This window comes from Papio anubis, chromosome 1, assembly GCF_008728515.1.
Source record: "Papio anubis isolate 15944 chromosome 1, Panubis1.0, whole genome shotgun sequence".
Taxonomy (NCBI): domain Eukaryota; kingdom Metazoa; phylum Chordata; class Mammalia; order Primates; family Cercopithecidae; genus Papio; species Papio anubis.
This window is the reverse complement of record NC_044976.1, coordinates 10,044,444-10,072,152: the sequence shown is the minus strand read 5'-3', so window position 1 is coordinate 10,072,152 and position 27,709 is coordinate 10,044,444. Positions and strand designations below refer to the sequence as shown.

At 43.8% G+C, this 27,709-nt stretch overlaps 2 protein-coding genes across 6 annotated transcripts in view; one reads left to right on the top strand and one right to left on the bottom strand.

Annotated features, from left to right (window-relative positions):
• The window catches only part of MTOR (mechanistic target of rapamycin kinase), a 150,293-nt gene that overhangs the window by 50,297 nt on the left and 72,287 nt on the right, over positions 1-27,709 (top strand). For all 5 annotated transcript variants that reach the window (XR_004182730.1, XR_004182731.1, XM_031664368.1 and 2 more), the window contains 7 exons: positions 283-395; positions 717-879; positions 2,285-2,377; positions 3,732-3,878; positions 8,562-8,704; positions 13,565-13,727; positions 13,865-14,010. Coding sequence is in view for 3 of the 5 variants with exons in the window: in XM_031664368.1 (XP_031520228.1) it covers positions 283-395; positions 717-879; positions 2,285-2,377; positions 3,732-3,878; positions 8,562-8,704; positions 13,565-13,727; positions 13,865-14,010 (968 nt within the window). In the remaining 2 variants the exon portion in view is untranslated. The remainder of the gene's footprint in view (positions 1-282; positions 396-716; positions 880-2,284; positions 2,378-3,731; positions 3,879-8,561; positions 8,705-13,564; positions 13,728-13,864; positions 14,011-27,709) is intronic.
• On the bottom strand, positions 17,299-24,077 carry ANGPTL7 (angiopoietin like 7). The gene is made up of 5 exons (XM_003891106.5): positions 23,325-24,077; positions 20,922-21,022; positions 19,502-19,696; positions 18,619-18,817; positions 17,299-18,425 (listed from the first exon to the last, which is right to left on the bottom strand). Exons 1-5 carry the CDS (start codon positions 23,692-23,694, stop codon positions 18,256-18,258), a joined length of 1,035 nt encoding a protein of 344 aa, XP_003891155.1. The 5' UTR covers positions 23,695-24,077; the 3' UTR covers positions 17,299-18,255.

Below are 27,709 nucleotides of genomic sequence, written 5' to 3'. Positions count from 1 at the left end.
AGATTAATCTTGGCAAATATTTTATTCCAGACTAATTTTCTTTATTATCCAGCAACGGGTTCCTTATCAACTCAAATAAGCACAGAGAAAGCAAAGTAATATGTAAGCAAATAAAATGAGGGGGAGAAAGTGCTACCAAAAGGATATATAGTTCAAGGCCATTTAATAAAGGCTTTTCCCAGTCCCCTCAGAACTTTGAATTATCCTCACCACCACCTGCTGCGTGTCCTTAGATACTTGGGACATGACTATTCATCACCATGCTTTTGCTCCCTTTTGCAGTTATTGGCTGCAATCCAGCTGTTTGGCGCCAACCTGGATGACTACCTACATTTACTGCTGCCTCCTATTGTGAAGTTGTTTGATGCCCCTGAAGCTCCACTGCCATCTCGAAAGTGAGCACCTCCCCTTTCGGATTAGCAATCATTAAGCTTTTAATGTTTTGTTGAAAATGTTTGTTTCTTAAGTTCCCAGGCCATCTTTCTATTTTTTTGTTGTTTCAACTCGCATTATTTTAGTCTAGAAATATCCCAGGTTTATGGAAATCTTAACTGTCCCTATCCCATTGGAATAAATGTTGGATCCATGTCATCCAAAATACCTTAGAAGCCATTCATTCCCATCCCTTTGGTGCTGATTGTTAAGCTCACCCTCAGTCACGTCTCTTCCTTGGAGATTGTGTGTTAGCAGTTACTGTATGTTAGCGATTGTTGTAGGGCAGCGCTAGAGACTGTGGACCGCCTGACGGAGTCCCTGGATTTCACTGACTATGCCTCCCGGATCATTCACCCTATTGTTCGAACACTGGACCAGAGCCCAGAACTGCGCTCCACAGCCATGGACACGCTGTCTTCACTTGTTTTTCAACTGGGGAAGAAGGTAAGATGGGAGTCTGGACAGACAGGTGCTCTTCTGCCTTATTTGGAAAGAAGACTTTGTCTGTGAGCCACTCATACTTTGTCTGATGCCAGTCACCATCAGAGAACATGGAATTATTTGCTTTTTTTTTTTCATGTGTTCAGCAAACATTTATTGAGCAACCTATGTGAGCTAAGTGCCGTTCTGGGGATAACAGGGTAAAAAGAATAAAGTCTTTGCTCTCATAGAGCTTCCATCCTAATGAAGCAAAGCAAATAAACAGTTTGTTTCTTAAGAGTGATGGGTTGAAGTGAAGAGAAGTGCTCTTTATTTAGGATAGACAGAGAAGACCTCTGATCAGTTGACACTTAAGCAGAGACCTAGGTAAAATAAAGGCTCAGTTGCAAAGAATTGGGTGCAAGGAGGAGAAATAGCAAGTGCTAAGGTTGAGGCAGCAGCTTGCTCAAAGAGTTCAGGGCACAGCAGGAGAGCAGTATGATCTCAGAGGAGCGAGCAACGGGGAAGTACTTGGAGTTAAGGTGACCGAGATAAGGCAGAATAGTAGAGACTAGATTTGTAGGCCTGTGGCTCTCAAAGTATAATTCCTGGACAAGCAATATCAGTATCTACATACCTGAGAACTTGTTAGAAATGCAGATTCTTGAGCTAGGCACAGTGACTCACACCCGTAATTCCAGCAACGTGGGATGCTGAGGCAAGAGGATTGCTTGAGATCAAGAGTTGGAGACCAGCTCCAGACGTAGCAAGATCCTGTCTCCACAAAAAAAAATTTAAAAATTAGCCAGGCATAGGGACATGTGCCTGTAGTCCCAGCTACTCAGGAGGCTAAGGCAGAGGGATCGCTTGAGCCCAGGAGTTCCAGACTGCAGTGACCCCCATAATTGTGCCATTGCACTCCAGCCTGGGCAACAGCAAGACCTCATCTCACCTGAGACCTGCTGAATCAGATGCTCTAACTGTGGAGCCCAGCAATCTCTGGTTTCATGAGCTGTCCGGGTGATTCTGATGCCCACTAAAATATGCAAATCACTATTGTGGGCCATTGTAAGTACTTCGGCTTTTACTCTGAGCAAGACTGCAAGTTTTTGGTGGACTTTGAACACAGGAAAAATAAGATCTGACTTAATATTTTTAAATGATAACTGTCAATGCCATGTGGAAAAATAGGCTGTGGGGGCAAGGGCAGAAGCAAAGATCTCTCAAGAGGCCACCATCATAAACCAGATGATGGGGACTTAAACTAGGATTATGGCAGGAGATGGGAAGAAGGATTCTTCTGAATATCACAGAGCTAGTCACAAACCCAGAAGAAATGGTCATAATGTAGTTGTATAATATGTTTTCCTCTACTTTTTTTCCACTCTCCAAAATGATAGTTTCTGATCTCTTCCCCCTCCTGTTTTAGTACCAAATTTTCATTCCAATGGTGAATAAAGTTCTGGTGCGACACCGAATCAATCATCAGCGCTATGATGTGCTCATCTGCAGAATTGTCAAGGTGAACTATACTTCCTTTCTGTTCTGAAGTCCCTGTTGTCTTTACTACTTGATATTCTTGTAATCTTGGCTATGGGAGTTTGTGTAGCTTTTTAGCTCTAAACTAGGGATTGGCAAACTTTTTCCAGTTTTGTAGGCTGCGTGGTCTCTTTTGCAACTCCTCAGCTCTGCCTCTACAGCCTGCGAGCAGCCACACACGATGTGTAAACAATGAGCCTGGCTGCATTCCACTAAAACTTTATTTATGGACACCTAAATTTGATTCTCTCAATTTCTATGTGTTGCAAAATATCAGTCTTCTTTTGATTTTCTTTTACCCCCAACCATTTAAAAGTATAAAAACCCTTCTTAGCTCTTGGGCTATATAAAAACAGGCAGGGGGCTGAGTGCGGTGGTTTATGCCTTGGGAGGCCAAGGCAGGTGGATCACTTGAGCCCAGGAGTTTGAGACCAGCCTGGGCAACATGGTAAAACTCCATCTGTACAAAAAATACAAAAAATTAGCTGGTCATGATGGCAGATACCTGTGGTCCCAGCTACTGAGGAGGCTGATGTGGGAGGATCGCCTGAGGCCTCTGTGAGCTGTGATTGCACCAGTGCACTCCAGCCTGAGTGGCAAAGTGAGACCCTATCTCAAAGTATATTAAAGGCTAGGCACAGTGGCTCACGCCTGTAATCCCAGAACTCTGAGAGACTGAGGCAGGAGGATCACTTGAGGTCAGGAGTTCGAGACCAGCCTGGCCAACATGGTGAAACCCCATCTCCATTAAAAATACAAAAATTAGCCAGGCATGGTGGTGCGTGCCTGTAGTCCCAACTACTCAGGAGGCTCAGGCAAGAGAATTGCTTGAACGCAGGAGGCAGAGATTGCAGTGAGCTGAGATTGTGCCACTGCACTCCAGCCTGGGAGACAGAGCTAGACTCTGTCTCAAAAAAATAAATAAATAATAGGTTAGATTAGATAGATAGGCAGGTAGGGAGTGGCATAAATAAATAAATGAATAATTCTTTTTAAAAAGTTTAAAAAAGCCAGGGGATGGGGGCTGTTTGCTGCCTTTACTCCAAACACTTTATCACCTTTCCCATTGCCGACAATTGTTTATCTTTGCTAGTTGCATGGTTGCTTGCTCGTACTACTAAGTCAGTGCTTGTCATTAACTAGGAGTGACTGGCAAAGACTGTCTACAGTTGGGGAGTCAGCCCATCTGTGGTTCATTTTGTCCATACATGGGACTTTTTACTTCTTACTGAAATCCTGGCTCTACCAGGTCTGCACCTCCCAAAATATAAGGATATTTCCTAAACCAGAAGCATCTAGTAGAGTTGTAGGTGTTTCCTATAAATCTCTGGTTGCAGGGATACACACTTGCTGATGAAGAGGAGGATCCTTTGATTTACCAGCATCGAATGCTTAGGAGTGGCCAAGGGGATGCATTGGCTAGTGGACCAGTGGAAACAGGACCCATGAAGAAACTGCACGTCAGCACCATCAACCTCCAAAAGGTAAGTCCATTGTTTCAGGGGACTGGGAAAGGAGAGCTCTGCTCTTCTCACTTATTCAAAACTTTCAGCTGTTTAAACCAACCAAAAACCGGCCCAGGTGTTTTTTCCAGAAATCTAGATACCATGAACTTAGATCATTTGTCTTTTTACAGGTATCTGAATTGTAGTTTTGTTTTGAATAGAGAAAAAGTAGAGAACGAAATGTCCTTTTGTGCTCCCTTGGAATATGAATGGTAGAACCTTTTGTTGCAAATATATTCTCATTTTTTACATTAAGGGAACAAAGCTAGTGAGCCCCCTAGTTGGCAGTGAGACTGATGAAGGCGCTTTAAAACAGTGCTTTTCAAACTTCTCAAACTCATTGGGCTTACCAGTTGCTGGGAATCTTGTAAAAATGCTTATTCTGATGTTGGCAGTCTGATTTGGGGCCTGATACTCTGCATTTCTGACAAGCTGCTAGCTAATGTGATGGTGCAGGCCCATGGACCATACTTTGAGTAGTGAGGTTTTAGATCTTTCCAAGTGATTACTGAATTATCTCTGCTGGCCAAAGCCTAAGATATGATCAGCTTTTCACCATGTATGCCTCCAGCCATCCACCTAAAAACAGGCAGTTTCAAAGCATCTCTGGTGAATCAGAGCAGAATAATCATAATTACTTCACCAACTTTTAAATAAATATACCACATCGAGTATTTTCCACATTTTGCATTAGTCCTTCATGTTTCTGGTGACTGTAAGCAACTTCCAGTTTCGATTTCAGTGTTATTTTTCATCTATTAGCCAGCCCACTCCATGTGCAGCAGCAGATAGAGGTGAAGAACTGGGCAAGACTGTCCCAGATGACTTGTTCACTTCTTTTGGCAAAGCACATGAAGATTTGAACACAGTTCTTTGTGCATGTGTGCGGGCTCACGCCCAGTTTTGGAATACTGGGGGTTTATTACTGTTGTTTCAGAGTCTTTTCTCACCAGAACAGCTTCAAGTGACTACTGCTAAGAAGCGTTTGCTGGGTTAAGATGGAGGTGGTAAAATATTCCTGGGTCAGGAGTGATGCTGCTTTCCCTTTGGGGATTTTGTAACTACTAATCTGAGACTTTAGGAGGAAGAAAAAGATTATCAGTCACCTGGCATTCCCAGGCAGTCATTGAGGCCACCCTACTGACACCTCACACTGGAGGGAGGGGCCAGGCAGGAGGCCAAATGTACATTTCCACCCAGATGTTTTCATCCTGACTAGGTTCAGAATGTCCTTCCAACCAGGCAGCCGTCCACCCTGCTTTAGAGCTTTGTTCTCTCTGTTTTAGGAAATTCCTCACTAATCTAGTTTGCTTCCAGGAAGTTTTGCTTTCTACCCAGACTTGGAAAAAATAAGCATAAATCTTGCCAGATAGACAAAAGAAAGACTCTTAATTTATCTCACCTGAGAAAGTAGATCAAGTTCAAAACTCTGGACAAAATCCTCTGCAGCTGACTCTCAGATCTATTTCATTGGAAAGTAAATTGTGGGAGCTGGGCGTGGTGGTCATGCCTGTAATCCCAGTAATTTGGCAGGCCAAAATCACTTGAAGAATCACTTGAAGCAGGAGTTTGAGACCAGCCTGGGCAACATAGGAAAACACCATCTCTGTAACAAAAATGAAAAATGAAGAAAAAATGAAAAAAATTAACTCCAACCTGGACAACAGAGTAAGACCCTGTCTCAAAAAAAAAAAAAGGAATTGAAAAAAATTTAAAAATTAGCTGGGCAGAGTAGCACCTGCCTATAGTCCCAGCTACTTGGGAGACTGAGGCAGGAGGTTCACTTGAGCCCATGAGTTCCAGGGTGCAGTGAGCTATGATTGCACCACTGCACTCCAGCTGAGACGACAGAGCAAGATTCTCTAAAAAAAAAAAAAAGAGGAGGTAGGCGGCCAGGTGCAGTGGCTCATGCCTGTAATTCCAACACTTTGGGAAGCCAAGGCAGGAGGATTACTCGAGCCCAAGAGTTCAAGACCAGCTGGGGCAACATGGCAAAATCCCCCTCTGCAAAAAATACAAAAATTAGCTGGGCTTGGTGGTGCATGCCTGTTGTCCCAGCTACTCAGGAGGCTAAGGTGGGTGGATCTCTTGAGTCTGGGAGGTCAAGGCTGCAGTAAGCAGTGATCATACCACTTCATCTCTCCAGCACAGGCAACAGAGCAAGATTTTCTCACCAAAAAAAAAAAAAAAGGCAGCAGAACTCACTGTTCAGAAGTAAATTGTGCCTCCTTATAGTCGTGTAATAATAATTAGGGATTGGTGTATTTATCAGTCTTAACCAACTTTCAGAGTAACAATTTGCCACCTCAGTCACCATTTTATTGGTTATGATAGTATAGGATTTATGTGATACAGAAAACATAAAAACCATTTATATATACCTCTAGAACGCCTTCCAGAATTTTCAGCAGCTTTACTGTCTGTCTTATGATAATCCGTTTGGGCTTACCTTCACCATGAGTAAGCTGGCATTCCATGAACAGGCACCAGCATCACCAGATGAGGTGATCAGCAGTGGGTGGATGGCAAGAGGAAGCAGCTCGTGTTTACACAGTTATTATAGAACCCAGAGAATTGAGAGATGATAAAATGTTTTACAGAGCAGGAGGAAAGGGCCACATAGGGGACTCGGCCTAACCCAGAGAATTGAGAGATGATAATGTTTTACAGATCAGGGGGAAAGTGCCACATGGGGGACTTGGCCTCGTTGATAAATTAAGCTATGATTTTTTGAAAACATATTTACTGCCATTTATCAAGTAATAGTAACAACTAACATTTATTGAGTGCTTTCCATGTGTCAAGCACTGTGGTGGAATACTTTATATTAACTCATTTAATCTTCATGATAACCCCATGAGTTAGGTGCTGTCATTGCTGTCCCACTTTGTAGATGTGGACTGTGAGGCACTGACAGGTTAAGTAATTTGCCCAGTGTCAACTAGCGTCAATGGTGGAGCTGGGATTTGAGCTAGATAGCATGACTCCAGAGCCCACTCTCTTAACCACTGTGTTGAATTGTCTCTGTCTTACCCAGGCCCAACCATTTCATTAGAGGGAAAAAGAAACTAATAATACTTCCCTGGTTATGTCCAGCTTTTAACAATTGCTGTATAATATAATACAGCTACCATCTTATAGGGAAGAAGCCAGGTATCTGTGGGCAGGAAAGGACTGGATGTTCCCATTTTGCTCAACAGAAAAAGATCTAAAAGTCAAGTCTTTGGTATCTAGTCCTGTCTTCCTTCTCATTCAGGAGTTCTCATTGTATGGTCAGTGGTATTATTTAGTTTGTCTCTTGTAATATTTCTACTTCGGTTTTTGACATAAAGTGATAGTTTGTTTAATTCTATTCATCAGTAACTCTTTAGAAGCAACAGCAGATCTCTAGTATATCCCAGGGAGGTGACAGTTGAGTCCTTGATGGTATGGCACATGGGGTCTTTTCACTCACTGGACCACTTAACTAGTCCAAAGTTTGAGACCTTCTGCTCTGACTTACATGATTTCCCCCATTTAGGGAGGATTGATCTGTCCTGCTGGAAAAATCTTTGAAGAATGTATTTTAAAAGTTGGGGATTTAGTGTAGTTAGGGCTAGGCCAGTTCAAATAGGTGTCATTTTGACAATAATAACAGTCATTTTTTGCTCATTTATTCCAGCTAAGTCATTTAGATACATTATCCCTAGATGAGGAACTCTGAGGCTCAGCTGCAAAATACCAGTAATTTGCCCAGGGTGTTAACAGCTGCTGAGTGGCAGAGCCAGGATCCCAGGCAGGTGTTTCTAACTTTAGAGAAATAGGCAAATAGTACTAACTTTGTGCCAAGCACTGTTATAAATTCATTACATTTATTAACTTAAAAACCCCAGGAAGCAGAAACTATAATCCTCATTTTACAAATGAGGAAACTGAGGCACAGAGGAGTTAAGTGACTTGCCAGAGATCAGAGAGCCAATTATGTTATAGAACTGGGATTTGAACTCAAGCCATCGAGTCAAGTGTGGCTGTTGCCCACTACACTGTACTGACCTCTCCAAAACCTCAGCCTTTCCACCCACCTGCCTAAGCTGCCCCTGGTAGTAACTCTTGATGTCTGGAGAGTTCAGAGGTCTGAGAGAAGTTGGAGGGGATAGAGTAGAAATTAAATCTGTTCAACGCTTTTTTCTTGTTCTACCACAGTGCCATGTGCTTTGGGCTCACTGCTCACCTGGTTGCAACATGATTCACTATGGTGTAAACCTGAGCCTTTTCCCTCTTCTTGCGTGACTCTTCATTGTTAGATGACCTGGTGTTCTAATGTAGAGGATGCAGCTCCCTTCATGCCCTGCTGGAGCCCATTAGGCTTTGTCGAATGCACCCAAGTGTGGCAGTCCCATGTATTCTGGTTCTGTAGAACTGTCTCCTTTGCTGTAGTCAGAGTCCAGCACAAAGAAGTTGTGAAACAGGCTTTTTCCACAGTGTGGTATGTTCCGGAGTTGCTGGTCTTGCTTTATGGCTTTTAATTAAATATTATTCTTTTGTATTTGCACTCTAGGGGAATTTTTTCATGAAAGATGGATTTTATAAATCTAAAAGTAGAATAATCATTAAATAGATGAGGACTTTTTTCAATTGGCCCTTGAAGCTGATTGTTTTCCATTGTCACCTGTGGGATCACAGGCCTGGGGTGCTGCCAGGAGGGTCTCCAAAGATGACTGGCTGGAATGGCTGAGACGGCTGAGCCTGGAGCTGCTGAAGGACTCATCGTCACCCTCCCTGCGCTCCTGCTGGGCCCTGGCACAGGCCTACAACCCGATGGCCAGGTATAGTGTGTCAGGGCAGGTGGAGAAGATCAGCACATAGAAAACGATATATACAAATTAGTTTTTATTAGAAGTAATAATCAAGGGGCTGGTATTTTTAATTTTTCTAATTTTGTGGGATGCAAAGAAAGAAAAACACAAAGTCAACAAGCTCATACTGTAGCATCTATCTTAACCTTGCTAGTAGACCACAAATTCCTTTTTCTAGTACCTTTACATCTAACATTTTAATTACAAAGTTACTTATAACTCTAAAAGCAACTGTGTAATAGTTGAATGTAACCTATTTCCAGTAACAATGGTATTCTAATTATTGCTGTTTGTTACAAATATGACAGGAAAAAAAATGGTCTGAAACAATAACAGTTATTTATTTTACTCCTGAATCTGCAATTTGGAAAGACTTTTGGGACAGCTTGCCTCCGCTCCACGTGGTGTCAGTGGAGATGGTTTGACTGGGGCAGGATGGAGGATCCGCATTCAAGGCTGGCTTGTGTGTCTGGCAAAGTGCAGGTGACTCTCGACTAGGGACGCAGCTCTGGCTGGGGGCCTTGGTTCCTCTCCATGGGATCACTCCATGGGTTGCTTGGGCCATCTCACAGAAGGTGACTGGCTTCAGGAGTGAGTGTCCCAAGAGAATGAGGTAGTGGAAGAGCATGGTGTTTTTATGACCTAAGTCATAAAGAAGCTTGGAAGTCATGAAGAGTCACTTTTACCTGACTCTGTTGCTCAAGGCAGCCACAAAGGTGCACTCAGACTCAAGGGAAGAAGACATGGATACCCACCTCTTGATAGAGGAGAAGTAATATTCTCACAGAGTGTATGGGACAGGAGCCACTGTTGCAGACGTCTTTGGAAAATAGAATTTGCCAGAATTTTTTTTTTCTTTTTTTGAGACAGTCTTGTTCTGTTGCACAGGCTAGAGTGCAGTGGCATAATTGTGGCTCACTGCACCCTCTGCCTCCCGGTTCAAGCAATTGTCCTGCCTCAGCCTCCCAAGTAGCTGGGATTACAGGCATGTAGCACCACACCTAGCTAAGTTTTGTATTTTTAGTAGAGACAGTGTTTCGCCATGTTGGCCAGGCTGGTCTTGAACTCCTGGCCTCAGGTGATCTGCTCACTTGGCCTCTCAAAGTGCTGGGATTACAGGTGTGAGTCACTTGGCTAAAATTTTTTTTGTTGATACATAATAGATGTATGTATATTTTCAAAGTACATGTGATATTTCGATACATTCATATAATGTGTAATAAGCAAATCAGGATAATTGGGATATTCATCACTTTAGACATTTATCTTTTTTTATTGTTGTTTGGTTGGTTTTTTTGTTTTCATGTTTGTTTTTGTTTTTGAGATGGAGTCTTGCTCTATCACTCAGGCTGCAGTGCAGTGGCATGATTGTGGCTCACTGCAACCTCTGCCTCCCGGGTTCAAGCAGTACTCCTGCTTCAGCCTCCCAAGTAGCTGGGACTACAGGCACCCACCACCATGCCTGGCTAATTTTTGTAATTTTAGTAGAGATAGGGTTTCACCATGTTGGCCAGGCTGGTCTTGAACTCCTGACCTCAAGTGATCCACCCGCCTTGGCCTCCTGGAGTACTGGGATTACAGGAGTGAACCAGTGTGCCCTGCCTGGTTTTTCGTTTTTGTTTTTGAAACAGGGTCTCTGCTGCCCGGGCTGGAGTACAGTGGCACAATCTTGGCTCACTGCAGCCTCAACCTCCTGGGCTCAAAGTGATCCTCCACGTCAGCCTCCTGAGGAGCTGGGACTGCAGACACGCACCAGGACCAGCTAATTTTATTTTTTGTAGAGATGAGATCTCACTGTGTTGCCCAGGCTGATCTCAAACTCCTGAACTCGAGCAGTCGTCCTGCCTCAGCCTCCCAAAGTGCTGTGATTTATAGGCATGAGTCATCACCATATTTTTTTTTTAATTTTTAAAATTTTTTATAGATTTTGGGGTACAAGTGCAAATTTGTCACATGGATATGTTGCATAGTGGTGAAGTCTGGGCTTTTAGTAGGACCATCACCTGAATAGTGTACATCGTACCCATCAGGTAATTTCTCATCCCTTAATCCCGCCAAAAAATATATTGTTTTAAATAGTAAATATTTTTTTTTATTTTTATTTTTTTTGAGATGGAGTGTTGCTCTGTTGCCCAGGCTGGAGTGCAGTGGCGCGATCTCGGCTCACCTCAACCTCTGCGTCTTGGGTTCAAGCCATTCTCCTGCCTCAGCCTCCCAAGTAGCTGGGATTACAGGTGTGTGCCACCACACCCGGCCAGATTTTTGTACTTTTAGTAGAGTCAGGGTTTCACCATGTTAGCCAGGATGGTCTCGATCTCCTGACCTTGTGATCCGCCCACCTCAGCCTCCCAAAGTGCTGCGATTACAGGCATGAGCCACTGTGCCCGGCCTAAATAGTAAATCTTAAACAGCCATTTAAAATTTGGTTTACAGTCTGCGCATGGTGGCTCCTGCCTGTAATCTCAGCACTCTGGGAGGCTGAGACAGGAGAATCACTTGAGGCCAAGAGTTCAAGACCTGCCTGGGCAACCTAGTGAGACTCTATCTCTACAAAAATAAAAAATTAGCCAAGCGAGGTGGCATGCACCTGTAATCCTAGCTACTCAGGAGGCTGAGATGGGAGGATTGGGGGGATTGCTTGAGCCCAGGAGTTTGGAGGCTGCAGAGAGCCACAGTCATGCCATTGCTTTCCAGCCTGGATGGCAGAGCAAGACTGCATCTCAAAAAAAATTTTTTTTTGGTTTATAAAACTTTTAATGCATGTGAAAGGTTTATGATATAATGTAAGTAAATAAAATGGAATGCAAAGTTGAAAATTAAAATAAATGTGAATAGGATAAAGATTAGAAAGTAATATAGCGACGGTTATCTCTAGGGAAGGCTTAAGGAGTGATTATTTTCTTTTTTATTCTCTTCCTTATTTTTTAGATTTTTCTGCATTGGACATTAATTATTTATAATGAGGCATAAAATGGTGATTTAATTAATAAGCAGCCCTTCGCATTGGCAAGAAGCAGAAAGCAAGGCGTTTCACTTCATTTTTGTCAGCACAGCTGGTTTGCTGTTATGATGTATATTTAGCAGTAGTGATGGCCCCTGAGACTGTTGGTTTGATGCCATGATTTTCTTCCTCTAATTTCTTTCAAGTATTTTTTAATGCTTTAAAATAGTTTCTAGGACTTCCCTGTTTCCGTAGTGTGGAGATATCATATGCTTAGCCAATGTTTTTATTATTCCTCTTTTCACCCAGGTCAACTCTGAGCACAGTGTTATCCACAAGAGGCTTGTGATACCCACATAATGTTTTATCCCCTTAGTCCCAAGTATGTTCATTCAGGATCCAGTGTGGCCTCTGACCTAGATCAGGAAAACTTTTTTTATGTCTTTAGAGATGAAGGTCTTGCTTATTTCCCTGGCTGGTCTTGAACTGCTAATCTCAAGAGATCCTCCTGCCTCAGTCTCCCAAGTTGCCTGGATGACCAGCGACTAATTACCTGGCTCCGAAAACTTTTTTTTAAATTTATAACAGACTTTTTTTGGTCTTCATTTTATCCTTTGGATTTCAAATTTTGTTTTTTGTATCAAATTACAAAATTATACGCATTGGTCTGACTTAACCTGTTAATATGTAACAGAAAATAGGTATAGGCTGGGCGCAGTGGCTCACGCCTGTAATCCCAACACTTTGGGAGGCCCAGGTGGGTGGATCACAAGGTCAGGAGATTGAGACCATCCTGGCTAACACGGTGAAACCCTGTCTGTACTAAAAATACAAAAATATTAGCCAAGCGTGGTGGCGGGCGCCTGTAGTCCCAGCTGCTGGGGAGACTGAGGCAGGAGAATGGAACCCAGGAGGCGGAGCTTGCAGTGAGCTGAGATCGCGCCACCGCACTCCAGCCTGGGCGACACAGCAAGACTCCGTCTCAAAAAAAAAAAAAGAAAGTAGGTATAGAGGCATCAAATGCTAAATCTATCCATTGTAGGTATATCGTGTTGTTTCCCACTCCCTTCCCCACACAGTCACCAGAACAGTGGGGAGGATAGGATTGATGTAAGATGTAAGGGATGGCAAAGTGTCCATCATGTGGTACTATGGTAACATAAGTAGTCATAGTAATCTTTGAAATGGAACCTCTGGTTCCACGTCTTTGTGAGGCCCCAACTGTTGGCTTAGAAAATCTTTTAGAACTTACAGGTTTGGATCCTATTTGCTAATGCTTCTAGTCCTGTTGTCATTTTTTATGACCATCCAACTAAGGGTTCTGATTATATTTTGAAAGCAATTGCAGATGCTGCCTTTGACATTTCTGACCTTAAGAATTTAGACATTGTCCCAGAAACATCCCAAGAATCATTTAACAATTATTGTTTTCCACATTTGTTAATGCCAACTTATTTGTTAGAAGTCCCCATTCTATTCATTTCCCATTTCCTCTAGTGAAGAGAAATGATGCAAAAACTGCCAAAAAATATTCCTTTGGAGAAAAGTTACTTTGCTCTGCTCTTCACCCCGCCCTGCCACTTGCCCCCCAAGTCCCTGCATATCATAGTGTCTGTCCCTGCAGTGTAAGATTCAGTAGACACTAGCCATATGTGGTTAATTTAATTAAAAATAAATAAAATGTAAAATTCAGTTCCTTGGCCACACTTGCCATAGTTCAAGTGCTTTAATCATCAGTGGCTACCATATTGGACATGAAAGTTCTCTTGGACAGCACTGGTCTGTATAACCAAAATCAGTGATGCCAAAAGTGAATTGATAGGTGTGACTTTGAGGCAGCAGGCAGAGGCATGGGAGGTCTCTCTATTTTCCACCTTTTGTGCCTTCAGGGATCTCTTCAATGCTGCGTTTGTGTCCTGCTGGTCTGAATTGAATGAAGATCAACAGGATGAGCTCATCAGAAGCATCGAGTTGGCCCTCACCTCACAAGACATCGCTGAAGTCACACAAACCCTCTTAAACTTGGCTGAATTCATGGAACACAGTGACAAGGTGAGACTTTTCCCCATTGTCCAGATGGAGGCTGACAGGGAACCAGCTGGTGGGAGGAGAGAAGCATCCACACAGCCTTCTCTTGTTTGTGCCCCATCTGCCATTTTCCTATACTGTGAGGTTTTGCTCTCCTCCAGGGCCCCCTACCACTGAGAGATGACAATGGCATTGTTCTGCTGGGTGAAAGAGCTGCCAAGTGCCGAGCATATGCCAAAGCACTACACTACAAAGAACTGGAGTTCCAGAAAGGCCCCACCCCTGCCATTCTAGAATCTCTCATCAGGTAGGCTATAAACCCTTTTTAATTGCTGCCTTCATGCAAAATGACCTCTCTTCTCCCACTACCTGGTGCCACTTCACTGGAGTCACTTGGAGACTTCTGCTCTGTGAAATCTGCCTCTGGGTCTGGCCAGCACGTTTAAATGACATGTTGCAGATGGCTCTCCCCAGGAATCTAGCCATGATTGTCATTTCTGTTGACCCTTACCACCTGGGCTTCTGTTGTTTTCCAACCTGTCCTTTCTTGTTCCAATGAAATTAGTTGAGAAGCAATTCTGTGGCCATGGCAGCCTAGGAAGATAGGTTTTGTGTCTGGGTTAGATAGTGCTGTCTAGAGCTAGAATAGAATGTGCTGGTTCCTGGGCTTCAGAGGGTACCCAAGGGCACAGTGGGGTTTTATCAACTAAATCTATTGATGCCTGCATCTTCCTCCTATGGTGTTTTGTGAATATAAAAGGCAGAGCATAATCTGAAATCTAATGGTCTTTTCTCTGTTGTGGTTATGTTCGCTCCTCTGTTAAGACAGTTTTCAGTCTTCTGGGTGTGGAAAAAATAGGTTGTTTAATAAATTTTCTGCTGTTAGGAAATTACAAGCAGCACGAAACATTAGCTCCGGCTCCTAAAGCATCATTCACTTCCCCTAATGATTATCAGAGAATATCAACTCTGGGATCTCATTATCTTCATGTGAATGCTAACATGATCTTTCATCTCACTGCAGATAGTTCAGAAAAAATCATCCAGCTAATAAGTTCCTTCACCGTGGCTAATAGAGCCTGCTGTGTGTGGTGCCTACTTTGCTTGAGAGGGTGATCAAACAGCCAAGTCCTTTCCTAGCTGTGCTTTTGAGAAGATATTTAAAAGAGTTCCTTTAACACTTTAAAAAGTTAGCAAAAAGATAGAAATAGAATCCTGTTTTTACCCAAATAAATTGGACTTGGAGAAAATGTTGATTTCTGAAATACCATGTAGGGACAATTAAAAACATTCCGTCCTCTGAGGCATGCTTCAGTTTCAAATCAGACACAGTAAATGTGAAAATCCACATTTCTTCCTTCCATCTCTGGCTTAGGTAATGTGCTCTCACATGATAACTAATAGAAAATATAGTAACTAAGTACGATCACTTTAAGGTCAGATAACTCATTTTGCATATTAATTTCCTTGCTCACCTGTTTGAGACCTATTTGAAACTTTCCTAATTCCACCCTTAATTTTTCCCCATATTTGAGACAATCATAAAAACTTAAAGTTATGCAGATTTGTAGCAGAAAGATGTAGTTAGAGGCCTGGAAAAGTGCTCTAGAAGGTTATTTAGCTTTGTAAGCAAATATAATTGAAAATAAGTCCTCAGAATTCCCTGGAGATTGATCTTGTCCTTTGTTTAAAACACTGTTCCAGGCCAGGTGGGGTAGCTCACACCTGTAATCTCAGCACTTTGGGAGGCCAAGGTGGGTGGATCACTTGATGTCAGGAGTTCGAGACCAGCCTGGCTAACATGGTGAAACCCCATCTCTACTAAAAATACAAAAATTAGCTGGGCGTGGTGGTGCACATCTATAATCCCAGCTACTTGGGAGGCTGAGGCAGGAGAATTGCTTGAACCCAGGAGGTGGAGGTTGCAGTGAGCCAAGATCATGCCACTGTACTCTAGCCTGGATGACAGAGCGAGATTCTGTCTCAATAAATGAATGAATGAATGAATGAATGAATGCTGTTTCTGGGGAAAGCCAGTGTGCTTGGCTCTTTGGGTGTCCTCAGCCAAGTCAACTCAGCTTGCATTTCTGCCGCCCTTCTGCTGGTCTCCTGTATCTTCCTATCACCTTTCTTTTTTTGCTTCCGTTTGCAGTTTTTACTTCTGATTTTGTAAAGCTGCTTTTCCTAAGCCCGGTTGTGGGTATACTGTCGTCTGTACTGAAGGAAGTTTTAAGAAACAACCTTAGACAAAGTTGCTGTTAAGGAAGTTGCTCACAACACTACCCTGGTTCTGTGGGCGAGCCTCATGGAAATTCTTCTCAGGGGTCTTTTCCCACTGTTGGTTGTATGTCCCTGAGCCACTACTTTGATCTGGCCTTGGAGACATCGCTTTGCAGTAAGGGATTGAATTCCTTTCCTCACAGTGGCTACTGGAGAGCTTGAAGCTAAATTACTGGTCTACCTCCAACAAATTACAGACATCTTACCTGTTTTTACTACTACTAACTCTCTCCCAACCCCCACAGACTTTGTTTTTATTTTTGCTACTCTTATTTTCCCTTCACCAATTTGTCTGCTTTTTTAGAGTTCATTTTAGTATACATGTTTGAGTCAACTTCCCTAAATTCTTTTTAAAACAATTAGGGTAGCCTTACACAAAAACATCTTTGTGCAGCTATTTATTTAATTTTTATTATTTTTTTTTAAGATGGAGTCTCACTCTGTCGCCAGGCTGAAGTGCAGTGGCACAATCTTGGCTCACTGCAACCTCCGCCTCCTGGATTCAAGCAATTCTCCTGCCTCAGCTTCCTAAGTAGCTGAGACTACAGGTGTGTGCCAGCATGCCCAGCTAATTTTTGTATTTTTAGTAGAAAGGGGGTTTCACCGTGTAGGCCAGGATGGTCTCGCTCTCTTGACCTCGTGATCCATCCACCTTGGCCTCCCAAAGTGCTGGAATTACAGGTGTGAGGCACCGCGCCCGGCCTTGTGCAGCTATTTCTTATTTTTTTATCTTTGCTTTAAAAAACCATGTTCTGTTGACAGTATTGTTCTCTTGTTACTAGTTCAATCTGTCTTGCAACCTATTGACTTTTTTACCTAACTGCTACAGGGCAAATTAAATCCCAGATGTAATCCCAAACCAGGGCTAACACTGAGATAGTATAAACTACTCCCATCTCCTTAAAGCTCACACATCAGTAAATATATTTGCTTTCTTGGGGACAGAGTATTGAGTGGTTATTTGATTATTAGAAAACACACACACACGACTTTTACTTGGTTAGCCCCAAGCATTAGGGTAAGGTCTGCTGGCCTGCTTTTGTTTCTCTATCCTAAGTAGAATAGAGGGTCTGATAAGGCTGGATGCCTTCATTGCCCAGCCCCTGATGTGTAATCCCCTTTATGGAAAATTGTCCTGGTTGCTGCTGCCCTTTTGTCCCTCACCTGTTCCCTTTTGGCTTCTGCTCCCCACTTGGTTGCCCTGAACACCAAAACAAACCCCAGGCCTCTGTCACTGCTCACCCTCTGATTTAAATTTAACTTTTTATCCTGTTCTAAGTGGTAATGGTAAGAATTTAAAAAGAAAATACTGAAGTTTTGAAAGTGTTTATTGTAGAAGGAAAAGAAACGTTAAATGTTTAAAACAAAACCACAATATTTTATTTTTACAAAGCAAGATGCTTATATACAGCATTCATTATTAACTATAACACCATCTACCTTCAGTTTTCAGCCATTTCCTATAGACAAAATTTAAAAGGAAGCCCCTTGAGCTTGTTTCTTACAAAGTAAATAAAAATAGGTATACCTGTATTAACTATGAATATTTTAAGGCAGTTTTGTGCCAGCATTCATGAGAGACTGTGTCCACCTCCTGCCGGTGCTTCATACCTTTCAGTGCTGTACCTGACCAAGGCGAGCACGGGCAGTGCTCAGTCTGATTGCCAGACCCAGTGCCCTGGAGTTTCCTCCTCGCAAGTCCAGCCTGGGTCAGTTCACCTACAGCCGAACAATTTTTGTGTTTTAAAAATAATATGTAGACTCAAGATAATTTCACTGGATTTAAAAATAGAAATACCCATCTCCCACCTGCCTCCTTCACTCCTTTCTCTAACACTCAAAGGCCTCTTCTTTGAGAATCAAAATAATATGGTTCTTTTTAGCAAAGGGATTTGTGTTTTGCCCTCATGTAGCCTAAGCCTTAAAGAAAATAGATAAAGCGATCTCAAAATTATTTTCTTTCACAGACAAATCATATGGAAAAGACAAGCTACTGCTATGTCAGGGATCTTGGGCAGAGAGACCCCACTGAGTCTACCCCCTTGAGAAGGATGTGGCAGGACCCAGTGGGTTTAAATGGTTCATCCTGTTTACTGTAACATCCTTGGTACATATGATTTTATTGTGCTCCTTGGAGACTTATTCTTCCTTTGGAGAGTGTAGGCTGTTTCTCAACCCTACCCTTTCTAATACTCTCTTCCTGTCCTCATCTGCCCTCATCTAATCTCCAGGTGTCTCAGTGTCTGCATCTGTGCTCCACGGCAGCCTCCTTTTAAGGCTTAAAGTCTTCTGGGCGGATTTTCATCTCCACCCGTTTCAGGGAGTAGGTAGATCCATGCCAGCCGTACCAGGTGATGCCATCCAAGTGCTTGTTGTGCTCGCCCAGGCGATAGTACACTCCATTGAGATTGGAGTCTGTGCAGCAGTTGTACCAGTAGCCACCTGACATGAGAAACAGACCCAGTGCTAGTAAGTTGACTGTGATAGACCAGACATCAGATAAGGAGTTAGAGCCAGCATTAGAAAGAATACTAAAGCCGGAACATCAACTGTACAGTTATAATTCACTCTTTCTCCTCAAGTGGGATTATGGGCTTGCACCTGAACTTCTCGTTTCCGGTCCCCCAAGTCTCACCTTTGCGGAGCTGTGCACACTTGTCTAAGCAGTTGTCATTGTCCTTGTCCTTGGTGCTGAAGGCTGTGTTGTTATGGTACTGGAGGGCGTCATTCCCCACATTGCCAGTGTAGTTCCCCAGGAAGAGGCGATAGCTGTTGAGTTCATTGCCCAGAACAAAGTGGCTATACTCAGCGTAGCGCAGGTTGCCCTCCCAGTCCTGTCAGGAGGAGCAGAGCCTTAAAGAAAGTGCAGCAGGCTCCATTTCATGCTGTCTCTGTACCCCTTCTCTCCTGACAGCCCCGTAGCCAAACATCTTTTTATAGATGTGAATCTAATAAGACTTTATTACTTGTTTACCTCCAGTTTACTGCGTTAACCTGGGAATCAGAAAAGAAGGCTCGAACTTCTTTCCTGATTCACCATATGGCCTTGATTAGTCTCTCTATATTCCTCACTTTCCTGCCTATAAGGTGTAGCTATGTTTTTGCTGAATCCCACACAGAGCTGCTGTAAGAGAAACGTGAGGATATAGTGAGTGCTTTAAGACCTTCAGCAAGGGTCCCCAACCAGTATCAGTAAGATTTGCACCTAAAGGACCTCATGCTCAGCCAGAGCAGAGACTAGTGTTTGGCACAGCTGACTGTTGGATTTGCTCTACTCTGGCCTGGGTCTGGCCTCTTCTTGTCCCACCTACAGCCCCACTTCTGTTGGCTGGGGGGTTGGGAGGTGCAGAAAGGAAAAATACCTATTTATCCTCAACTCTATTATAACTTGCAGGAAAACCATCACAATGAATATACAGATTTGTCTTGAATCAGAATAGGAATGGCACCCTCAGAGTCGTACGCAGTCATGTGTGGTGGCACTGGTCCAGTCATGGGGCCCCTGGCCTTGTGCTTACCTCCATCTCTACACGCAGCCGGGTTGGCTGTCTGGAGAGCCGGTGGATGTGTTCATTCCCCAGCCAGAAGTCCCCACGGATGCTGCCAAAGCCCTGCTTGTACTGCTTCCAGTCCTGGTAGAAGGAGACAAGGCCACTTTTTCGTCTCTGGATGATGGTCCAGCCTCCACCTGAAGTCTCCATGTCACAGAACACCTGGAGCAGAGGGGATACTCTGGTGAGGGACTTGCAGGACAGGAGGCAAGAGCAAGAGGGCAGACTTCCCAACCTGTTCCTGTCCCTGCAGAGCCAGTAGATGCGTGCATTCCCGCAGTCACACTGGCTCACTCGGGCAGTGATGCTGCCCCACTGCTGGTGAGCTGGGGCGGGTGGTACACTGCTCTGGAAGAACGATCCAAATTGGGCCCAGGGGTGAGTGCACATGAAGCTTGAAGGGAAAAATCCAGATACTTTTTTTTTTTTTTTTTTGAGGCAGAGTTTCACTCTTGTTGCCCAGGCTAGAGTGCAGTGGTGCAATCTCGGCTCACTGCAACCTCCACCTCCTGGGTTCCAGTGATTCTCCTGCCTCAGCCTCCCTAGTATCTGGGACCAGAGGTTCCTGTCACCACACCCAACTAATTTTTATATTTTTAGTAGAGATGGGATTTCAGCATGTTGGCCAGGCTGGTCTCAAACTCCTGACCTCAGGTGATTGATCCACCCACCTCGCCTCCCAAAGTGCTGGGATTACAGGTGTGAGCCACCATGCCTGGCTGAAAATTCAGATACTTTTGATGCTGCCTTCGTGTTTTCTTTTCTCCTCCCTCAAGGAATAGCTGTTCTAAGACATGGCAAGAGATTTAAACTAAGTTATGTGGTGGTTATAAGAATTATCTGATCTATGTTAGAAGGCTTGGTGTTTGATAATGATTTGAAGGGGCCAAACAGATGCTTGGGTTTGGAGTGCAGGGCATAAACTTAACTGTTTGCATAGCTCTCTGGTGTTTGGTGTGTTTGCTTGTGTTTTGAGTTTTCGTTTCTTTCTTTCTTTTTTTTTTTCTTTAATTGAAATGGAGTCTCACTCTGTCTCCCAGACTGTAGTGCAGTGGCGTGATCTCGGCTCACTGCAACCTCTGCCTCCTGAGTTCAAGCGATCCCCCTGCGTAGCTGGGATTACAGGCGTCCGCCACCATGCCTGGCTAATTTTTTTGTATTTTTAGTAGAAACAGGGTTTCACCATGTTGGCCAGGCTGGTCTTAAACTCCTGACCTGAAGTGATCCACCCGCCTTGGCCTCCCATAGTGCTGGGATTACAAATGTCAGCCACTTTGCCTGGCCGAATTTTCCTTTCTTTAAACTGTGAATGGCCCTGTTATTGCAGTCCCCTTGAGGGGGTGAAGGACAGGTATTAGGGTGTGGCCAATGACTGTAATGACCTCACCTCCAGTTCAGGGCTGCCCAGGAAGTCATCAGGAGGAAGCTTATACACTCCAGAGATGCGGTAGTTCTTCTGGTAGAGTGAAGAGCAGTCGTAGATGGCATCTACAAGAGAACAAACCACAGGGTGAGCATTTAGACCCAGGGCTCCATCTGAGTTGAATGTTTAGAAACTGAGCCTTTATTTCTACCCTGAGATTCCCACTGGTGTTAATTACCCATCAGTGTCTGCATTTGGGAGAGGTGGATATCAGGAGATCCAGAGGGGGTGTATTTTGGCTTCACTGGTGGTGGAGCAGAGGGTTAGGGAAGCCCTTCACTTGGATAGCATTAGTGGGACGTTCCAGCAGGTGGTTTCAGGTTAACTCTGAAATAAATCATTCTGCTATAGCTAGGCCATGAATTCTAGAAATGTTACAGTGTATGAGGGCCACGTAACAGATACTCCTGTCAGATAGATTCAGACTTCTTAGACAGCCGTCTCTATAACACATCGGTTGTGAGTATCTCATAGAGTCTGGTTTTGTTGCTGTTTCCTGGTTGGTTGGTTATGTTGTTGTTCAGAGGTGGTGGCTACTGCCACCTGAGACCATAATTAAGGGAGATAGAGTTTATTATATATTTTCCCCTTCCATCCAGCTAAGAACCTCAAAATTCTCAGAAGAACCTTTGAGACCTTCCCCCCAGGAAGTTTTGTTAAAACAAGGAAATGAGAGCGTTAGACAGGCCAGTTTTTTTACTCTAGGGCCATGGAGCTGCTACTTTATGCAGGATTTAGGCTCTGTAGTCTAAATATCAAAGAGCACTGTGGAAGAGACAGCATTTTCTGATAGGATTCAGAGAGTGCAGCCCTTAATATCCAAGAGAAGCTTCCTGCCCGCTCTGTCTCGGGGTGCTTTTCTTGGTAACCACTGCACTGGGACCTTAGAGAAGAGCACCAAGATGGCAGATGGGAGTTGTCTGAGGCGCTTAGGTTATCTTGCAAAGCACCTTGGGAAAGGGAGGCAGAGTACGTATGCCTTCCCCATCACTGTTCTTCATTTCCCCTTAGTGGTGAAAGCACCAAATTACTGCTTCCTCTAAGGGGCTACCTCCTTATAGAATATACAGGTAACCGAGCACTTGGTCATAGAGAAGAAAAATAAGGAATGATGTCCTGGGCAAGAAGAGCAAGAGGCCTGGTGGGAGAGCTGCACTTGACCCCAAGAACCTCCTCGTGGGATGGCGAGAAAGCCTCCTGTTTGGATGAGCAGGAAGTGGCACAGTCAGATTCCTCTGTCTGGCCTGGTTTTCCACATGTCTGGTTTCATCCCACAGACCAAATCAGGACTCACTTGTCTGGAAAATGGCCTGAGAATACCTTTCTAATCCCAAGCTGAGGGCCAGGAAGTCCATGCTTAGAAAGTGATTAGTACATGTTGGTTCAGGTAACAATTTTCAAGCTCGGTTTCATGTTAAAACTTTTTCTTAATTTGAGCTGAGGGCAACCATTGACTTAGTCAGTAGAAGCTGATCATGTCTTTGTTCTTCATATAGTTTATAATGGGACCAATGGTTTTTATATCAGCAAGAAATGACATGTCTATCGGATATGCTCCTTATAACTAATACTTTCCTGATAATTTCAGAAAACCAAATTTTTAATCTCTAAACCATAAATTCATGATGACCTACCTGAGCTGAGTTAACCAGAAATAAAAGTTGTTTTGCAAAAGAAAGATTAAATTTATCTTATTTTTGGCCTATTAAAAATCTATATTTCAGCATTGCATTTAAAAAATCCTGTATTAGGAGAAATTCATTTAAGACCATGGAAAAAAGTAGACGTGTCACAATTGAGGAACCTTAAGGAGCCATATCCTTCCTGAACACAAAGGGACTCTTCACATGGCTACGTGTCTTCTGAGCCAATGAGAAGAGTTATGTTTACAGAGAGAGGACACAAAATTCCACTAATGCTCATTCCCGGTAAATCTTGGGAATACCAGAGAACTGTTTCTGGCAAAACTTTGCTTCCAGAGGAACAGCTGTTACAGTTTGGTGCTTCCTTGGAATTTCTTGAGATATAGCCTGTCAGCTATTGGTGAGGAAGCAGCAGAGCTGCACCAATCAGGAAGACTTGAACCCTGCTTCTAAGACTTGCTGGGTGACTTTGGGCAAACCATGTAATGTCTCAGCACTCTTAGATGGTAGGCTGAAACATTGTGTGGATAAAAGAGACCTGTGAAGGTGTGAGGTAACCTTACATAGCATTAGCAATCAAAGGAAATACTGCGTAAGCCTTTACTAAAGGGAAAGTACACCCCCAAAAGAGGCCCCAGTAGTGGTTCTGATGACCAGGATATGTAGAAGCAGTGCTGTAGGTGGTGAGGCACTCCACGCTCCCGCAGGGGACTCGTCTCCTTACCTGCGGAGGTCTGAGTGACCGTCTGTGCCGCCTGCAGCTGCATGATGTCGATTTGGTTGTTCATCTCAGAGTACTTGCTCTCGGCATCTGTGAGCCGCGACTCCATGCGCTTGCTGTTGCTCTCCAGCTCCATCACCTGCATGACCACGCTGACCCAGTCCCTTTCCTGCTTCTTGTTCAGTTCACTCAGCAGGCTGCTGAGGTTGGCGACTTGGGCCTTGAGCTCCTTCACCTCCTCACAGCAGGTGGCCGCTTTGAGCTGTGCTGGTGTCTTGCGCTTAGAGGGCTTCTGCAGCCATGCTGGGTGGCTGACAAAGGCCACGATGAAAATGCAGAGCCAGGTCACAGCTGAGAGAGGCTTTTTCAGCATCTTTTGTGGGTTTGGGTGAGGAAGGCTCTTCCTCCAGGGGAGCCTGGAGATGCCCAGCTGAGGTCTGCAAAGCTGCAGGAGGCTGACTGAACCTTACGCTTTCACTCTGAGGGCCTCGCCACTTTGTTGTTTTCTCTCTTTTCCTTGCTCTTTGCTGGCCTTTCTCAAAGCTTGAGTCTCTGACAGGGGAGCTGAATGGATAGCCTATAGCTTTCCTTCCCAAGCCCGAATGCTCCACAAGTCAGCATCTTAAATATTGTTTGCTGCCTGTACCTCCACGCCCACCATGGCCGCACCGGGCTTTAGCCCCTCCCAGCTCATCTGGGAGGGTCAGGTGCCTGTTGGGTGAAGTCAGCGGCAACTTAGGCCAGAGGAGGGGAGGAGGGAGATGGGGCGAGTCTTTCTTTCCTTGCCTGTACAGTCTCTGGGCTGAGACAAGAGGACTGTGAATTTGTGTGTTTCTAGTTTCGCCTATTAGATTATGCCCCTGCCAGCCACTGGCTCAACTCTATCAGTAAGCAGGGCAGGGTCAGAGGAATTTCCAAATTCTGTTCAAAAAGTTATATAACCATGGTGTGAGCGTTAAGGTAGGCAAAAGAGACGCTACTCGCCCAGGGAGGCCTGTTAATGTAATCCATGCTGTTTATACGAGGATCTGGTATATTGTGACATTGTGCTGAATATGCTTTTAACTAGGCTGATTATTCCCATCTCTGATCATCATTTAGTATTTTATAAAATCCTTACTCAACCTGGATCTAACACTCTCTCACATTTGAAATCTTCCAACTTAGAAAAGTTCTAGAAATAGAAGAATAGAGTAAATATCTTAGGAAGCCAGAAAAGGACTTTGTAGCCACAGGGTTTGGACAGTTGTCTTTTTACATGCTTTCTCCTCCAACAGAGAGAGGGCCAGTATTAGCATCTCACACTTGACATTTTGCAAGGAGGTGTCAGAAGATATGAAAACTCAGCAGTGCCAAGTGTGGTTCTGGGATTGGTCACCCATGCTTCTGTCAGGTTTTAGGCAGGACAGAGAACAGGCCCATCCTTGGCCCGTGGCTCAAACTTGGAAAATATATTAAAATATAGAGAAAAAAAGAATCCCTATCACCTAATAAATCCATATCTACAGTCTCATTTCCCTCTTTCTATGCTGATATGGTTTGCAATTTGAAATTATTCCTCCTCTATTTGTGTATGACTTTGTATCTAAAAAACATGAATATTGTAATTTTTTGTGTACTATATATGAAGGACACTGCTCTTTTGAAAACAAATGTGAAAAACATGGAATTTCAGCAAACATCCTTAAAATAAGCTTTTCACTGAGAATCTATACAAAGGTTCCTCTGTCCTTAAAACAGTAACTCTGTCTTTGGAACATACAATTGCCATTTCCATGTTATGGAGCCCCTCAAGCAGTTACTTGTACTGTTGTAGTCAGCGTGGGTCCTTCCCATATAAGCCTGATGCCTGACAGCTCTCCTCCCATGCCATAATCCCCCAGAGCTCTTTTCCAGTCAGGGCTTCTAGCTCCTCAGGAAGTAATTTCTGTTCAGGCAGCTGGAGTTACTGAACAATTTTTTTTTCTCGGAATCAAAAAGCGGTAGAGGATCAGGTGGATCAGAGTTTGTTTTCTCACATCCCCAGCCTCCTTTGCCTGCTAAAGGGTGAGGATGTTACTGATACCCTTATAGCAACTTGGCATTTTGATCATAAGATTCTGTTGAGAATTGGCACTGTCTACCAGTCTCTGCTCTCTTTTTGCAAATGTCTAGCCAGGCTGGGCACCGCAGCCTTAGCTACATAACATTCATTTCACTAAGGAGAATCTGGCCCCAAATGTTAGCATCCTACAAGGTCTGCTAAAAATGGGGATCTTCAAGTGGGTCTCTGGCCATCAAATGACACTGAGCTTAAACCACATGCCACAGAAGTGCTTTGCACCATACAGTCATGTATAGCAGGAGTCCCTATTCCCCAGGCTGCAGACCTGTACTTGTCCGTGGCCTGTTAGGAACAGGGCCACGCAGCAGGAGGTGAGCAGCAGGTGAGCGAGCATTACCGCCTGCGCTCCGCCTCCTGTCAGATCAGTGGCAGCGTTAGATCCTCACAGGAGTGTGAACCCTGTTGTGAACTGCACATGTGAGGGATCTAGGTTGCACTTTCCTTGTGAGAATCTTAAGTACTGCCTGAAGATCTGAGGTGGAACAGTTTCACCCTGAAACCATCCCCCATCTCCCCATCCCCGCCCTGGTCCATGGAAAAATTGTGTTCCACGAAACCAGTCCCTGGTGTCAAAAAGATTGAAGACCACTGATGTATAGCATCCCGTGTGACCCTGCTGCCTTGGAACTCCCATATAACAGTGCAGCAGAGAAGGCACAAAAGCACAGTGGAACTTTGTGGAGTTCCATCCTGCTTTTGTTTATTCTTCCCAGTAGCTCAGCCAAACAGGAAAGTGTTATGAATTGATTCTTATATCTGGGCAGAAAATGAATTAATCATTCTTATTTGCACCTCATGTAACAGTCCCTTTTAGGAAAGGTAGGAGGAGTTCATAAGTTTGGATCGGAAGCATCTAGCCTTTAGCATGAATGTCTGGTCTTTGACATTTATTTTCTGGAAACTTATTTCTAACATAAGGCAATACTTGAAGACAGAAGACAGAAGCTCTTGAATTGCATAAGCTACCCAAATGTCAATACTCATCCCCCTCCAGTTTTGAGGAAAAGTAGCTAATTAAGGATATTTCTCATGCCAGAAGATTATCTGTTTTCTAAAACATCCGCAACCTTATGATGTCCTAGATTCTGAATATCTAAATGAAGGAAAAATAAGTCCTTGTTTTGAGCACAGCTAAGCCAGTAGAGAAAACCATGAAGGATGTGGAGGACTAAAATGGTATTGCCTTCTCTGAAAGAGGCTTTTAAGCCCTTTTTCTGCCTTTCAGTGAGCAGAGTGACCATAAAAATGGGAATTAACTGAGAAAATCTGGAAAACCTGGGTTGGATACAATTTAGATTTTCCTTTTCTCCATTTTGCTGGTGTTGAAAGAGGGCTAGCTTGGTACTCCTGGAAAAGATGTTTATGAAAATCAAGCTTATGTTCTTAATGAAAAAAGTCAATGAGGTTGTACTCAAACTGGAGATTCTCAAAGACTTCACAGTGTTTGGGCCGCACTGCCATAGGCTGGCACCAAAGTAGTCTGAGTGTCACAGGGCAGGGGAGCACCTAGGGGTGGTCTCTCCTTCTGTCCAGAGAGGAGCATCAGATCTCATCTGCTTGAAAATACCCCATTGAAGAGTGGGTATTTTTTCTCCCCACTCTCAGCTTGTGGAATGAATACATCTCAGAAGAAGCTGCCTTGCTGTTAGTTTTAATTGTGTACCTCAAAGGAATATTTCACTTCTTCTGAAGTCTTTAAATGAACCACAGCCTGCCATACTCTATACAACCATTGAATCTCTGCCTTTCTTTTTCTTTCTTTCTTTCTTTTTTTTGAGACAGAGTCTTACTCTGTTGTCCAGGCTGGAGTGCAGTGGTACAATCTCAGCTCACTGCAAGCTCCTCCTTCTGGGTTCACGCCAATTCTCCTGCCTCAGCCTCCCAAGTAGCTGGGACTACAGGTACCTGCCACCACACCCAGCTAATTTTTTGTATTTTTAGTAGAGGTGAGGCTTCACCGTGTTAGCCAGGATGGTCTTGATCTCCAAATCTGGTGATCCACCCGCCTCGGCCTCCCAAAGTGCTGGGATTACAGGCGTGAGTCACCACGCCTGGTCAAATATCTGCCTTTCTGGCACTCCATCCCATTCCTATCTCAACTGAAAGCGCAAGTCCACCACAGAAAATAATTTCGTCTTTTCCCTAAGCTTTCTAATTTGCCACTTCTACCAAAGAATGTGTCCTGAACCTATTAGAAGTCTTTTCTCTCAGGCCTTCTCTTAGAGGCCTGTTTTCTTTTCTTTTCTTTTCTTTTCTTTTCAGTGTTTCTTTTCTTTTTTTGCTG

Bases quoted from the DNA above. Each gene is read 5' to 3' on its own strand.
- ANGPTL7 (XM_003891106.5), bottom strand. From the start codon at position 23,694: ATGCTGAAAAAGCCTCTCTCAGCTGTGACCTGGCTCTGCATTTTCATC. The intron at 21,023-23,324 runs GTAAGGAGACGA...GTTCTCTTGTAG, and splicing joins GGTCACTCAGACCTCCGCAG to ATGCCATCTACGACTGCTCT. The intron at 18,426-18,618 runs GTGAGACTTGGG...TTCTCATGTCAG, and splicing joins GTGTGCACAGCTCCGCAAAG to GTGGCTACTGGTACAACTGC.